We start from the raw sequence: 16,994 nt of genomic DNA on the forward strand, positions 1-16,994 counted from the left end.
TTCGACGTAGTGTATTCAATTGCGGGTGTTTTCACCCATTTTTGAGTCACTTTATGCCCATGCCTTTTCTGTTTTTTTTGTGGACGAATCAGCATGGGTGAAAATGGACCCAAAAACTGGCAAAAACGTCTGTGATTTTGCCAAAATACGTGGATTGGCAGTGAATTCGCCAATCCACATGGTTTTCGCCCGTGCCGGTTTTTTTGACCAGTCAAAAAAAGGCACAGGCATTGAGTAGGTTGAATGTTAATTCGACCTATAAACAGCCGAATAGTGCAGTATTTCATCTGGACGGAAAAAAAAAACGCCACTAAATGAATACCCCCCTATGTATCATATACTAAGACATCCTACCCTCTGTGTTTTGTGGATATTTATTTACATGTTTGTCAGAAAATGTTAAGTAAAATGTTTATTTTAGCTACAGTTTTAAATTAATAAACTACTGGTTTCCAGGTATTGTTAGGGGGTGTAATATGTTGTTGTTGTTGTTGTTGTTGTTGTAGTTGTTGCTACTATTTTTATCTACTGAAAGAATGACAGAGTATAAGAGATGAACAAGGAGCATCTGGTAGAAATTAAAGATGTGACTAAACCTGCTCAGGATTGAAATCTCTCTTCGTTAAAGAGATATAGGCATCACTAAGTCCTTCACGCAACCACTCATGAAAGGTAGAGATGAAGGGGTTGGTCTTGTGATGTAATAAATAATTTAGGAGTCTATAAAAGAGGAAGCAATTACTCTTGACACCTTCACTACATTTTAGCTCAGTGGAAGTAACAAGAGTTTGAATCCAACATTTTTCTGAATACAGTTATTCTTGGTGGCAGGAGGTAAATAGAGTAGGAAGAAGTAAGAGAACAAATAGCATGGGGAACAGTAAAAGCGGAGCTTTGTCTAAAGAGATCCTTGATGATTTAAAGTTAAACACAAAGTATTCAGAGGATGAGCTGTTCAAGTGGTATGAGGGTTTTAAGAAGCAATGCCCAGATGGCAAGATCAGCCGCACAGACTTTGAAAAGATCTATGCCAATTTTTTTCCTAACTCAGACCCCAAGACCTACGCAAGACATGTTTTCCGTAGCTTTGATACAAACGATGATGGAACATTGGACTTCCGGGAATACATTATTGCACTTCACCTTACCTCTTCTGGGAAAACCAGTCTTAAACTAGAATGGGCATTTTCTTTATTTGATGTGGACAGAAACGGTGAAGTCAGCAAGGTCGAAGTACTTGAAATAATCACAGTAAGTAAACTTTGGTCTTTTGCATTCACTTACTGTCTAGACAAGATAAAGGGGGACATTTACTAAGCAGTGATAAGAGTGGAGAATTGAACCAGTGGAGAAGTGCCCATGGCAACCAATCAGCACTAAAGTAACATCTATAATCTTCATACTATAAAATTATACAGAGCTGCTGATTGGTTGATGGGGAAACTTCTCCACTGGCTCACTTCTCTGCTCTTATCACTGCTTAGTAAATGCCCCCCTAAATTATGTAAACCAAGCTCTGTTAGAACATAGCAACATACGTACTCCAGTTAAGTGTTTATTCATTTTAATACAGGTTGAGTATTCCATATCCAAATATTCTGAAATATGGAATATTCCGAAATACAGAATTTTTAAGTGAGACTGAGATAGTGAAACCTTTGTTTTCTGATAGCTCAATGTACACAAACTTCATTTAATAGACAAAGTTATTAAACATATTGTATTATATGACCTTCAGGCCATGTGTATATGGTGTATATGAAACATAAATGTATTGTGTGTATGTACACAAACTTTGTTTAATGCACAAAATTATTAAAAATATTGGCTAAAATGACCTTCAGGCTGTGTGTATAAGGTGTATATGAAACATAAATGCATTCTGTGCTCAGACTTGGTCCCATCGCCATGATATCTCATTATGATATGCAATTATTCCAAAATATGGAAAAATCTGATATCCAAAATACTTCTGGTCCCAAGCATTTTGGATATGGGATACTCAACCTGTAAATTTTATTTAAAATAAAATGATGGTGGGGATCTGTCATACCAAAGTTTTAGGATCCATGCCCAAGTAGACTAATCCCCCTAAATATATGCCAGCAGGCAAAGGGTACACCCCCTTTTGCACCAAATCAAGGTAATTCCAGCAACTCTTCAAATGTATTAATTTAAATACAAACCTAAACGCGACTTTGTAAGAGTAAAAACCATTTTATTGAATGATTGAATTCAATTGCTATTTTAAATGCTATTCAAAAATATATTAAACAGGAAAAATATATACCATTACTGTCTTATAGTATGTGTCAGTCATGCAATAAAATAATTGTTACGATGGGGCAGTACTTTTTATCTGATGGTTCTCAATATTATGCAGTACTGCTACTTTTTTTGTATCATTTTTAATACTTAAATCTAGTTCTAGAAACGAAAATCTGTTAAAATATTTCACAAATAAATAAAATAAGCATCTAATAACTTGTCCAGAGTGTGGGAGCTACTATAGATCTTGCATCATCTTGTAACATTAGATGGGTACCGGCACCTTATTCCAGAGTCCCGGTATCTGTTTTCGTAGGAAATTGTCAACCGGATCTTGGTACTGTAGCTCAGTGGATGTTGTGTTACGTATTAGAATTTTGTAAACATATTAACAAATAAGATAGGAGAAAGAGTAAAAGCTTGCACAGTGGTAAATAAGTGGTTTAAGGAGAAATAACAGTGAATTGTTACAATTCCGAGATCATTGCTCTGGGTTACAGTGGTTAACAAGGATCAGTATTGGGCCTATCCCCCGTAGTTGGCGTTGTATGTACAATAAGGTGTCCATATTTGTAAATGACATTAATCTATGTAGAAAGTTTAATACAGACATTTACAGTAACTCACAACAGAAGGAATTACGCAAAAGTTAGGTGTGAAAATGACAGATAAAATGTAACAGATGTCAGGTTATATAAGTCGAGGCACCAATACCATTTATGCTACTTATGTACTGAATAGAATATACAGTAATTGGATAAATCTCTGCTAGAACAGGATTTACAAATTCTAGAAGACAGTAAGCTGAGCAGCGGCACTTACACCAGCTGTTGTAAATGCTATTAGTATCCTGGGATGAACAAAGCAGCAAAAGTAGTATATGATGCAAACAGAGTTTTACATTTGGTCAAAAATCTCATAAGACAAATATTTGTCTCATGACTTCTGTACCAAGGTACGTGCAAGTGAAGATAAGATTACTTTGAATGGGAAAAGGTCAACTCTTCACTGTAATGTTAGTCCCACTACTATAATCTCAGCCAGATGATGTGGTGATTTGTTAACTGGAATCAAAATGTATTGCATGCTGTTATTGTAATAAATTGTTTAAACAGAACAAGTGAGTAACATCATTGAGCTAATTAATCTGGGGAATTCATAATGCAATATTCTCCCACTGTGAGGATGAGATGGGAATTGCCTAATTGATATTTGTTACCTTTCTCTGGATCAATATAGCTAGAGAAAGGAAAAGGCTGATTTTTTTTCTATAACACCCTATTAATCCTTTAAAAGCAGGCATGCACGGCAGCCCACACAATGTACTGTAGGCCAATACTTCTAACAACATTGACAGAATACTGCGTGTGTGATACATTTAGGAAAACTTACAGACTGACCAACCCAAATTGCTCTTCTGACGCTGACTGGTGCTATTTTTTTAATCATTGTGGCATATGCAGTATAATGCTTTGGGCGCATATTAAACCATTATTTCACAATAATTGTATTATTTATACAGCACATTTCTCCAACAGGACTCCAGGCATTTTACAGAAACCATAATACAATGTTGAGGCAGCCATTTTGGGTATCACTTCCAAAGTTTATTCATCCTTTCCACAAAGGATCCAGGTCAGGCAGCCATTTTAGGTGCACTACATAGGATTACATTAGGCAGAATAGGCAATGTCAGGAAGACATGACACATCAATGGGTGAGATAAACATGCTACACAGGATAAAAGATCATGGCAAAAACATCAGAACAATGCCTTGTTCATCCTACACGAGAAAGTACCAGGTGAGGCAGCCATCTTGAGCACACTATGTAGGTTACAATGTGCCTGACAAACAATACATGGAAATAAGGCGTACATGGGTAAAATGAAACGTACTAACAGGATACCCACTGCATAAATAGTTCCACATGTTATTCATCCTGCCCTTGATAGTACCAAGGTAGGAAACCCTCATGGGGCACTACATAGGTTAGAGAGAGTAGGATGAGCAATTCATTGATGTGTAAAATACAGTAAAGAGTTACAGTAAAAAAAATAAAAAATAAAAAATAATAATAATAATAACAACAATATATATATATATATATATATATATATATAGATGAAGCGTGAAGAAAAGCGGCACTCAAAGTCTGATATAGAAGTCAAATGTATTTCACACGTAAAAGTGAACCGACGTTTCGGGGACCAGACGCCCCTTTTTCACCTTGAAAATATTTTGCAAGGTATATGATCACTAATAAAACTCTATTCTAGTAATACTACACAAAATTTCTAAGTAGATTTTGAGTATGACTATTCATATTTAAAACCATCCTTTTTCATAAATATATGATTTGGGTGTTTTTTTCAGCACTGCTTATTAATAATTCATGAAAGAGCAAATTCATTTTGTTTTTTATTAATTGATAGGAAATATTGACTGCAAGAACAGGTTCGATTTTAATTTTCTTATTGCATCATACATATTCTTTCCTGAAAGTTAAAATGTAATTATCACATAAATTCAAGAAAAGTGAATAATATTATGTATGAAACTGAACTTGTATGAATTTGAAAGATAAAGTATATACCATTTGCTGGTATGGGTTATATTTTTGGCTTACATGGATAACATGTTGTTTAAAATCCTGTTTATATACAGTCTCATAAAGGAAGGTATTAATTTATAGGCGCCCTCTACAGGGAGGAAATACATTGCACTTATCAGATAATATCAAAAATATAATTTTACTAAATCTTTTCTACAAATATAAGTACCCTACATTGATGCCCAATTGATCAGTGCCCCTGTGCCAAGTATTAGTCATGTAGAGCATATTGTTTAATTAACATAATTAACTTTTCCATCTAAAAACATTGATCCATTATTTTAAGCTTTAACCTGTTGTAAATCCAACTGCTAAACACCTACACTTAAAATAATATGAATTCCAATAATTAATGAGTAGAATTGTTTTATTTATTCTTACTAAATATTATCTATTTTATTTTTGAGCTCTAAACTACTTACCTATCATACTAATAACTAATAATGAAAATATATAGACATGTTCTGTTTTGAGTTGCTTTTCTTTTATGTAAATATACTTAACAATTAGTGTCCAGATCTGGACTCCTTCCTGAGTCCTTTCTAAGGCATTAACTTTAAGTTCCAGACACTCTGAATGCGTATATTGATATGAATAGGCAATTGTAAGTAGGAAGTAGACCTCTTCCTGTGCAAGTGAAATCATCTGAATGCTAGTGGGCTATTTCCTTAAACATAGGCTTTCACAGGCAAGTGTTTGTGATAAAACCCACCATAATCTGATCACAGGCACAAACGTTGTAGAGTAAGCCAAAGGAAAGAAAAACGGCAGTTTTTTCGGATTGGAAAGTAAATATTTCATGCCGTATGAAAACATAAATTATCATCAGTTGATTATATAATTTTGTATATATTTATTAATGTCATCCAAACTTCTACTTATTCTAAACTGGAGATACAATATCACTTGCAGCTGACGTTTGAAATAAAAAAAAATTATATTGTTATATATAGTCTTTCTGTTTCTTTATGTATGTATCCCTTCCGTTGTAGAACCGTTCTGCAGATACAGTTTTTGGAATAATTATGTGTTACATGTGTTGCATGTCATTTACAGCTCCTTGCAAGTACTTAGGAAACCATGCTGGCATTTAACATGCAGGAGTAAGCAACACTTGTACCTGCTGATAAGCATCAAAGGAGAACACTGCAACATATACATCCTATTTAATAAAACACACTTGTGTATGATTGTAATGCCAGTGGGTAAGGAGCCTTAGGTATTATTCAGCATGACAGGTAGGATCATACTTGCCTAATCTTCAGGAATGACCGGATAGTTAATGCAAACATCCCCCCCCCCCCCCCCCGAGTTATCCACAAGTGGGTGGTCTGTGGAGCGATGGCGGAATTCATGCTGAATTGCGTCCTACTGGCCCCGCCCCCTACCTCACAATGCTGGTAATCCCAGCACTGTGTAGCAAGGGCGGGGCCACCATGATGTGTACATGTGGTTCCGCCCCTGTTCCGCCTCCTATTCAGCATCACGGCACCCATCATGCCCCCTCCCATGATTCCCCCCCCCCCACGGCCCACTGTGCCAACCTGGCTGCCAGAATGTCGGCAAGTATGGGTAGGAAGCGGCACCTTTTAGTAAGCATTCAAAAAAATCCAGTAGTTCCACCTAATGTACACTGACGAAACATAAAGCTGAACAAAATTCTTTAAAAACAACTTTAGGGTTAAATAAGCACACAGCAAGTACATCAACTGCTGTCTATTAGAGATATCAGTAGGTGGGACAGATGTAGGGGTACATTTACTAAGCATTGATAAGAGCGGATAAGTGAGCCAGTGGAGAAGTTGCCCATAGCAACCAATCAGCACTGAAGTAACATCTATAATTTGCATACTATAAAATGATACAGAGCTGCTGATTGGTTGATGGGGAAATTTCTCCACTAGCTCACTTCTCCAATCTTATCACTGCTTAGTAAATGTTCTCCTAAATTACCCACAGTGTTTACAGAGCTGGTAAAGCTCAGTATTTAACGCCTAGGACTATTTATTATTTAGTTAGTTTTCCTGTGTAGTATACCTGTAAATAACGTGTGTTAGCCCACAGATTCTGCGTTAAGGGCATGAATCTATGGGTAACACCACAAGTTAAGCCTCAAAGGATGCAGTTAAAGTGATTTTTTTTTCTCACAGCTCCTGGGGCTGCAAGGAATAGTCTGCGTTGAGTACACTTTCAACATGTGGGGCTGCAGCAGTCAATTGAATTGCTCAGGTTTTACCCATGGCTAATTGAATCTGCCCCATAGAAATAGGCTCCCAGATGCACCCTCTAGGACAGGCTTTTTCAACCAGTGTGCCGTGGCTGGTGTAGTACTGAGTGATAATGTTAGAATGTAAGCTCTCACGAGTAGGGCCCTCTTCCCTCATGTGCTTATACTTTTCTTACTTTAATAATCCTCAACTGCCCAGATCCCACAGTTTTTTGACCACCTGGAACTTATCTCTATGTTTACTGGTGTAGTTATGCTTAGTTGCCCTGTACTTGTCCTATATTGTCTTCAACTGTAAGTCACTGTTTTCCTATTTTTTATGTGCATTTGTACTCTGTAATTTGGCGCTGCGGAACCCTTGTGGCGCCATATAAATAAAGGATAATAATAATAATAATGACTACAAGAGTGGCCGAATTGTGTACGACTCTGAATTAGGCTCTTAATCCGGGCCGGATTAAGTCTTGAGGGGGCCCCAGGACAATTCAATTGTGGGTGTCCCTTCCAATAAAATGAAAAGTGTTGGACAACACCTAGAAGGTCATACAAAAGCATATACTACAACATACCTCCCAACATATGTCCCCTCTGATGTGGGACTCCCTCGTGCCGCATAGCTGTGTGCGCCCAAAAAGGAGGTGTGGCCTATGGAAAGGGGTGTGGCTTCACGGGACTACTACTGCTTTAATGATCCACGCCCCCGTTTTCTATCACTGTGGTGGCATGCCCAGAGCTCCATGAGCTGCTAGCATGCCCCCAGTACATCTGTCTCCCGTTAACAGACACTGCCCCTCCCACCACCGCAGGACACTGCAGCCCATGGGAGGGACAGCGGGAGACAGTCCCAAAGAAAACAGGACTGTCCGGCAAAAAAAACGGGACAGTTGGGAGGTATGCTACAACTATTTTATTAATTGATCCTCCTTTCAGCATCATATAGAAAAACCTGATGAGATGGACTGACAACGTGTGCTATTAATAACTATGGCCAGTGGTGCCGAGAGAGGGGGGGAGGGTACAAATTACCCGGGCTCAGGTCTGATAGAGGGGCCCAGTGGGGGCCCCGGGCTCCATCCCCCTTACCTGGTAGCAGAAGCTACAGCATTACTCCTCAGCCCAGAACATGCTGCTGTTTGCTGGGCTGCAGTGTTGCCATGGAGGCACTTAAAATTAGTGATGTGCACCGGACATTTTTCGGGTTTTGTGTTTTGGTTTTGGATTCGGTTCCGCGGCCGTGTTTTGGATTCGGACGTGTTTTGGCAAAACCTCACCGAAAATGTTTTGTGGGATTCGGGTGTGTTTTGGATTCGGGTGTTTTTTACAAAAAACCCTAAAAAACAGCTTAAATCATAGAATTTGGGGGTCATTTTGATCCCATAGTATTATTAACCTCAATAACCATAATTTCCACTCATTTCCAGTCTATTCTGAAAACCTCACACCTCACAATATTATTTTTAGTCCTAAAATTTGCACCGAGGTCGCTGGATGGCTAAGCTAAGCGACACAAGTGGCCGACACAAACACCTGGCCCATCTAGGAGTGGCACTGCAGTGTCAGGCAGGATGGCACTTCAAAAAAATTGTCCCCAAACAGCACATGATGCAAAGAAAAAAAGAGGCGCACCAAGGTCGCTGTGTGACTAAGCTAAGCGACACAAGTGGCCGACACAAACACCTGGCCCATCTAGGAGTGGCATTGCAGTGTCAGGCAGGATGGCACTTCAAAAAAATTGTCCCCAAACAGCACATGATGCAAAGAAAAATGAAAGAAAAAAAGAGGTGCGAGATGGAATTGTCCTTGTGCCCTCCCACCCAACCTTATGTTGTATAAACAGGACATGCACACTTTAACGAACCCATCATTTTCAGCGGCAGGGTCTGCCACACGACTGTGACTGAAATGACTGGTTGGTTTGGGCCCCCACCAAAAAAAGAAGCAATTCAATCTCTCCTTGCACAAACTGGCTCTACAGAGGCAAGATGTCCACCTCATCATCATCCTCCGATTCCTCACCCCTTTCACTGTGTACATCCCCCTCCTCACAGATTATTAATTCGTCCCCACTGGAATCCACCATCTCAGGTCCCTGTGTACTTTGTGGAGGCAATTGCTGCTGGTGAATGTCTCCACGGAGGAATTGATTATAATTCATTTTGATGAACATCATCTTCTCCACATTTTCTGGAAGTAACCTCGTACGCCGATTGCTGACAAGGTGAGCGGCTGCACTAAACACTCTTTCGGAGTACACACTGGAGGGAGGGCAACTTAGGTAGAACAAAGCCAGTTTGTGCAAGGGCCTCCAAATTGCCTCTTTTTCCTGCCAGTATACGTACGGACTGTCTGACGTGCCTACTTGGATGCGGTCACTCATATAATCCTCCACCATTCTTTCAATGGTGAGAGAATCATATGAAGTGACAGTAGACGACATGTCAGTAATCGTTGGCAGGTCCTTCAGTCCGGACCAGATGTCAGCACTCGCTCCAGACTGCCCTGCATCACCGCCAGCGGGTGGGCTCGGAATTCTTAGCCTTTTCCTCGCACCCCCAGTTGCGGGAGAATGTGACGGAGGAGATGTTGACGGGTCACGTTCCGCTTGACTTGACAATTTTCTCACCAGCAGGTCTTTGAACCTCTGCAGACTTGTGTCTGCCGGAAAGAGAGATACAACGTAGGTTTTAAATCTAGGATCGAGCACGGTGGCCAAAATGTAGTGCTCTGATTTTAACAGATTGACCACCCGTGAATCCTGGTTAAGCGAATTAAGGGCTTCATCCACAAGTCCCACATGCCTAGCGGAATCGCTCTGTTTTAGCTCCTCCTTCAATGTCTCCAGCTTCTTCTGCAAAAGCCTGATGAGGGGAATGACCTGACTCAGGCTGGCAGTGTCTGAACTGACTTCACGTGTGGCAAGTTCAAAGGGTTGCAGAACCTTGCACAACGTTGAAATCATTCTCCACTGCGCTTGAGTCAGGTGCATTCCCCATCCTTTGCCTATATCGTGGCCAGATGTATAGGCTTGAATGGCCTTTTGCTGCTCCTCCATCCTCTGAAGCATATAGAGGGTTGAATTCCACCTCGTTACCACCTCTTGCTTCAGATGATGGCAGGGCAGGTTCAGGACTGTTTGGTGGTGCTCCAGTCTTCTGTACGCGGTGGCTGAATGCTGAAAGTGGCCCGCAATTATTCGGGCCACCGACAGCATCTCTTGCATGCCCCTGACGTTTTTTAAATAATTCTGCACCACCAAATTCAATGTATGTGCAAAACATGGGACGTGCTGGAATTTGCCCAGATGTAATGCACGCACAATATTGCTGGCGTTGTCCGATGTCACAAATCCCCAGGAGAGTCCAATTGGGGTAAGCCATTCTGCGATGATCTTCCTCAGTTTCCGTAAGAGGTTGTTAGCTGTGTGCCTCTTCTGGAAAGCGGTGATACAAAGCGTAGCCTGCCTAGGAACGAGTTGGCGTTTGCGAGATGCTGCTACTGGTGCCGCCGCTGCTGTTCTTGCTGCGGGAGGCAATACATCTACCCAGTGGGCTGTCACGGTCATATAGTCCTGAGTCTGCCCTGCTCCACTTGTCCACATGTCCGTGGTTAAGTGGACATTGGGTACAACTGCATTTTTTAGGACACTGGTGACTCTTTTTCTGAGGTCTGTGTACATTTTCGGTATCGCCTGCCTAGAGAAATGGAACCTAGATGGTATTTGGTACCGGGGACACAGTACCTCAATCAAGTCTCTAGTTGCCTCTGAATTAACGGTGGATACCGGAACCACGTTTCTCACCGCCCAGGCTGCCAAGGCCTGAGTTATCTGCTTTGCAGCAGGATGACTGCTGTGATATTTCATCTTCCTCACAAAGGACTGTTGGACAGTCAATTGCTTACTGGAAGTAGTACAAGTGGTCTTCCGACTTCCCCTCTGGGATGACGATCGACTCCCAGCAGCTACAACAGCAGCGCCAGCAGCAGTAGGCGTTACGCTCAAGGATGCATCGGAGGAATCCCAGGCAGGAGAAGACTCGTCAGACTTGCCAGTGACATGGCCTACAGGACTATTGGCTTTCCTGGGTAAGGAGGAAATTGACACTGAGGGAGTTGGTGGTGTGGTTTGCAGGAGCCTGGTTACAAGAGGAAGGGATTTAGTGGTCAGTGGACTGCTTCCGCTGTCACCCAAAGTTTTTGAACTTGTCACTGACTTATGATGAATGCGCTGCAGGTGACGTATAAGGGAGGATGTTCCGAGGTGGTTAACGTCCTTACCCCTACTTATTACAGCTTGACAAAGGCAACACACGGCTTGACACCTGTTGTCCGCATTTGTGTTGAAATAATTCCACACCGAAGAGCTGATTTTTTTTGTATTTTGACCAGGCATGTCAATGGCCATATTCGTCCCACGGACAACAGGTTTCTCCCCGGGTGCCTGACTTAAACAAACCACCTCACCATCAGAATCCTCCTTGTCAATTTCCTCCCCAGCGCCAGCAACACCCATATCCTCATTCTGGTGTACTTCAACAGTGACATCTTCAATTTGACTATCAGGAACTGGACTGCGGGTGCTCCTTCCAGCACTTGCAGGGGGCGTGCAAATGGTGGAAGGCGCAAGCTCTTCCTGTCCAGTGTTGGGAAGGTTAGGCATCGCAACCGACACAATTGGACTCTCCTTGGGGATTTGTGATTTAGAAGAACGCACAGTTCTTTGCTGTGCTTTTGCCAGCTTAAGTCTTTTCATTTTTCTAGCGAGAGGATGAGTGCTTCCATCCTCATGTGAATCTGAACCACTAGCCATGAACATAGGCCAGGGCCTCAGCCGTTCCTTGCCACTCCGTGTCGTAAATGGCATATTGGCAAGTTTACGCTTCTCATCAGAAGCTTTCAATTTTGATTTTTGGGTCATTTTACTGAACTTTTGTTTTTTGGATTTTACATGCTCTCTACTATGACATTGGGCATCGGCCTTGGCAGACGACGTTGATGGCATTTCATCGTCTCAGCCATGACTAGTGGCAGCAGCTTCAGCACGAGGTGGAAGTGGATCTTGATCTTTCCCTATTTTGACCTCCACATTTTTGTTCTCCATTTTTTAATGTGTGGAATTATATGCCAGTATCAATAGCAATGGCCTACTACTATATATACTGCGCACAACTGAAATGCACCACAGGTATGGATGGATAGTATACTTGACGACACAGAGGTAGGTAGAGCAGTGGCCTTCCGTACCGTACTGCTATATATACTGGTGGTCACTGTGTCAGCAAACTGCAAAACTAAAATGCACCACAGGTATAGAATCTAGATGGATAGTATACTTAATGATGACACAGAGGTAGGTACAGCAGTGGCCTTCCATACCGTACTGCTACAAATAGTATACTGGTGGTCACTGTGTCAGCAAACTGCAAAACTAAAATGCGCCACAGGTATAGAATGTAGATGGATAGTATACATAATGACGACACAGAGGTAGGTACAGCAGTGGCCTTCCGTACCGTACTGCTATATATAGTATACTGGTCGTCACTGTGTCAGCAAACTGCAAAACTAAAATGCACCACAGGTATAGAATGTAGATGGATAGTATACTTAATGACGACACAGAGGTAGGTACAGCAGTGGCCTTCCGTACCGTACTGCTATATATAGTATACTGGTGGTCACTGTGTCAGCAAACTGCAAAACTAAAATGCACCACAGGTATAGAATGTAGATGGATAGTATACTTAATGACGACACAGAGGTAGGTACAGCAGTGGCCTTCTGTACCGTACTGCTATATATAGTATACTGGTGGTCACTGTGTCAGCAAACTTCAAAACTAAAATGCACCACAGGTATAGAATGTAGATGGATAGTATACTTAATGACGACACAGAGGTAGGTACAGCAGTGGCCTTCCGTACCGTACTGCAATATATACTGGTGGTCACTGTGTCAGCAAACTGCACAACTGAAATGCACCACAGGTATAGAATCTAGATGGATAGTATACTTAATGACGACACAGAGGTAGGCACAGCAGTGGCCTACTGTACCGTGATGCTATATATTATATACTGGTGGTCACTGGTCAGCAAAACTCTGCACTGTACTCCTCCTATATAATATTATACTGGTGGTCCCCAGTCCCCACAATAAAGCAGCACACTGAGCACAGATATGGAGTGTTTTTCAGGCAGACAACGTATACTGATGGTCACTGTCAGCAAAACTCTGCACTGTACTCCTGCTATATAGTACAGCTGCTCCCCAGTCCCCACAATAAAGCAGTGTGAGCACATATATATATGCAGCACACAGCACAGATATGGAGCGTTTTTTTCAGGCAGAGAACGGATAAAACTGGTGGTCACTGATCAGCAAAACTCTGCACTGTACTCCTCCTATATTATACAGCTGCTCCCCAGCCCTCCCCACATCTAAGCAATAATGCACAATCAGGTTCAACAATAACGGAGAGGACGCCAGCCACGTCCTCTCCCTAACATTTCCAATGCACGAGTGAAAATGGCGGCGACGCGCGGCTCCTTATATAGAATCCGAATCTCGCGAGAATCCGACAGCGGGATGATGACGTTCGGGCGCGCTCGGGTTAACCGAGCCATACGGGAGAATCCGAGTATGCCTCGGACCCGTGTAAAATGGGTGAAGTTCGGGAATGTTCGGTTTCCGAGAAACCGAACCCGCTCATCACTACTTAAAATACAATTTTTTTCTGTATTTTTTCTAAGGATGCATGGCCATGCCTCCTGTATTTGACCACGCCCCCTGAAAAGTACCTGGGTCCAGCGAGGCTCTCTACTGCCCTGACTATGGCACACGGGGATAAACTGTTCCTGGTAACTATGGAAGCAGCGCAACCACCCCTAAGTGAAATACAGGGGGGGAAAAATTGGCGCCTCCAGCAAAATGGGCTATTAATTAATAGACCAATGGATAATATACTGTATTATTTACACATACATAACTAGCAGCTGTTAAAGGGGTTACTCAGCCCTTATCAAAACACAATCCAAAAACAAAAGTGACCCCTAAGTGACACTATGTACACAATAGAGAGAAACTGTGGGACAGGGGCTGCTGCTTCTCAGACTGCCAGCAGCTCCCGGGTCCCTCACCTCCCATGCTTTCTGGCCCGTAATTTGTGACAGCGGCTGCCGCTGCTCAGGCTGCATACAGCACAGTGCAGCTCCCGAGTCCCTTCTCCCAACTGATTAAGATTCTGGGGTATACAGCCTGAGCAACAGGAGCTGCTGTCCCAAATGCCGGGTCAGATTACCCTGTGTGGGGGGCCCTCTGTCTGTGGGGGCCCCGGGACGACCGCCTTTGTTGCCTCTGCCTAAATCCGGCTCTGTTAATGTGCAACTTCCTCATGAGCTGCATTAGGCATTGGTGGGAAACACTGCAGGTGTTCCTTGTCTCTTTACAAAGCATAAACCAAATAGTTACTAAAGAGAAATAAGTGAGACACATTTTCCAAAGTGAACAGTCAGTGCATATAAAGCAGGTGCAGTGCCCTGCCTACAGTCAGAGGCAGAACTCTGGGAGGCAACGGAGTCAGCTGCCGCCGGGCTCCTGCTTTGAATGGGGGCACCTCTCCTCCTGTTTCGTGTGTTCAGCGACATTAATCAATTAAGTTAACTGACAGCAGCCGGTATCTCTTCCGTAGATGAAGCTAACTATATGAAGTTATTTCTCTGACAATTACACGTAACTTTAAACAGTTAGAATTCTCATACTTCCTATGCAAGACCAGATATCTCCATCAGTAAGGTGCATGCTACCAGTGTAATAGGTTGTGGGTTCTAATCCTGGATATCATATGACACTTGCAAATTAATTGTCAGAGAAATAATCAGCATTGTGAGTGACTGAGCAGATCTATGTAGTGTGTGGTTGGACCCCTACATAGATCTGCCAAGTTGCAACAGTTTTGTAGTAGCTTCATATAGTCAGGGCCGGCGCCACCACTAGGCAGCTTTAGGCAGCTGCCTATGGGCGCCGGCCACTTGAGGGCGCCACTACAACTTTCATACTGAAAAATTAATCTTTCTTTCACAGATTGCGCTTGCCAGCGATGGCTGTGGGTCTAATCATCCACAGCCACGCTATCACTAGATCCCTGCTTGTGGGAAGTATTGCGGGGGGGGGGGGGGGGTTTACTGATGGCTGCTACCGCGGAGTGAGATGGAGGGAGGAGGGAGCGACGGCGGGTGTCTGCTCACCTACCGCTGCTCTCCTCTGGAGGGGGGAGAGGCCAGCTACTACTCCGGAGGCGGGGTTACTGATGACTGCTAAAGTAAGTGTGTGCTGCGGGGCAGGAGAATAAGGGGAAATCCGTCTGCTGTGTTTCTTGTAGGACGGGGTAGGAGAGAGATGCCGCTGAGTGTGTCCCTGGGGACGGAGGAGTGTGCCGGCGCCGGGTACTCGTGTATTGTCAGGTACGGGGGATGCGCTGGCCACCGCCGCTGCAGCTGTGGAGAGAGGGGGTGCCTGGGCATTGCTGCTCATGTCCCATGTCCCATGTGTGGTGGGACAAGGGAGATTCACCAGCCACTTCCGCTGCTGGAAGGGGGGGATGCCGCCACTCCTGTGTAATGTGGGGTGTCTCTTGCCACCGTTGTGGATGGGAAAACGGGGGTTCCCGCCGCTCATATGTATTGAAGGGGGGGGGGGCAGTATAGGAGGTTAGCTGCTAATGCTGTGTGTATCTGTATATCTAGCTATCTAGATAGAGATATATAAGATAGATAGATATATATATATATTCATTGACCGGCCTTCTCGTGATGTTATAGGGGGAAAAAAACGACAATTTACATACTATGGCCTTATGTACATATATGTACTGCACATATGTATACACTGCAACATTATGCCAATGACATAATCTATAGTTTCCTACTGCAAGACCCACCCGCAACGCAAATTGCAGTATCAACGTACCATTAGTCCAACTATCGGACGCCCCCTATGGCAGAGCAGAATGTCCATTGAAACATGGCTGCCGAGGCCAGCACGACTGCGTCAGTTACAGCCATCAATGCTTCACAAATTTCTGGACATTGCCACCCAGCAGTGATGGAGCTGCAGCTGCAGGGAGGAGAGTTTTGGATCCCAGACAGCATCTGCTACCTAGGGACTCATCTCTGTACTATAAGTACCTTTCATAACTTCATTATCTGTGCAGACAGAAGACAGAAGACAGGAAGGTACAGAAATACCTTCCTGTCTTCTACTCTGACTGGGTATCTCTCTCTGCCATCTCCTCCTTGTACTTCTCTCCCATCTCCCCCTATTCCTCCTCTCTTTCCTATTTCCCCCTATTCCTCCTCTCTTTCCCATCTCCCCCTATTCCTCCTCTCTTTCCCGTCTCCCCCTATTCCTCCTCTCTTTCCCGTCTCCCCCTATTCCTCCTCTCTTTCCCGTCTCCCCCTATTCCTCCTCTCTTTCCTTTCTCCCCCTATTTCTCCTTTCCCTTCTCCCCCTATTCCTCCTTTCTTTCCCTTCTCCCCCTATTCCTCCTCTCTTTCTTATTTCCCCATCCTCCTCTCTTTCCCTTCTCTCCCTATTCCTCCTCTTTCCCTTCTCCCCCTGTTCCTCCTCTTTTTCCTATTTCCCTCATCCTCCTCTCTTTCCCTTCTCACCCTATTCCTCCACTTTTTCCTGTCTCCCCCTATTTTTCCTCTCTCTCTCCCATCTCCCCCATTCCTGCTCTCTCTCTCAACTGTCTTCCCCTATTCCTCCTCTCGCAGGTGGATTCAGCATCGGTCCTCTCCAGGTCCGGCAGTGCTGCATCTGATTATTGGATCAAACGGAGCTGGGTCAGCAAGGAGAGGGCAGCAATGTTTTCTTTATTCATTTATTT

General features: G+C 43.2%; 1 protein-coding gene across 1 annotated transcript in view; it reads left to right on the forward strand.

Annotated features, from left to right (window-relative positions):
* Positions 1–775: 775 nt before the first annotated feature.
* The window catches only part of LOC134966151 (visinin-like), a 36,081-nt gene continuing 19,862 nt past the window's right edge, over positions 776–16,994 (forward strand). The window contains exon 1 of the mRNA XM_063942682.1: positions 776–1,251. Within this exon, the coding sequence (XP_063798752.1) occupies positions 871–1,251 (381 nt within the window). The 5' untranslated portion in view covers positions 776–870. The remainder of the gene's footprint in view (positions 1,252–16,994) is intronic.

This window comes from Pseudophryne corroboree, chromosome 10, assembly GCF_028390025.1.
Source record: "Pseudophryne corroboree isolate aPseCor3 chromosome 10, aPseCor3.hap2, whole genome shotgun sequence".
NCBI lineage: Eukaryota > Metazoa > Chordata > Amphibia > Anura > Myobatrachidae > Pseudophryne > Pseudophryne corroboree.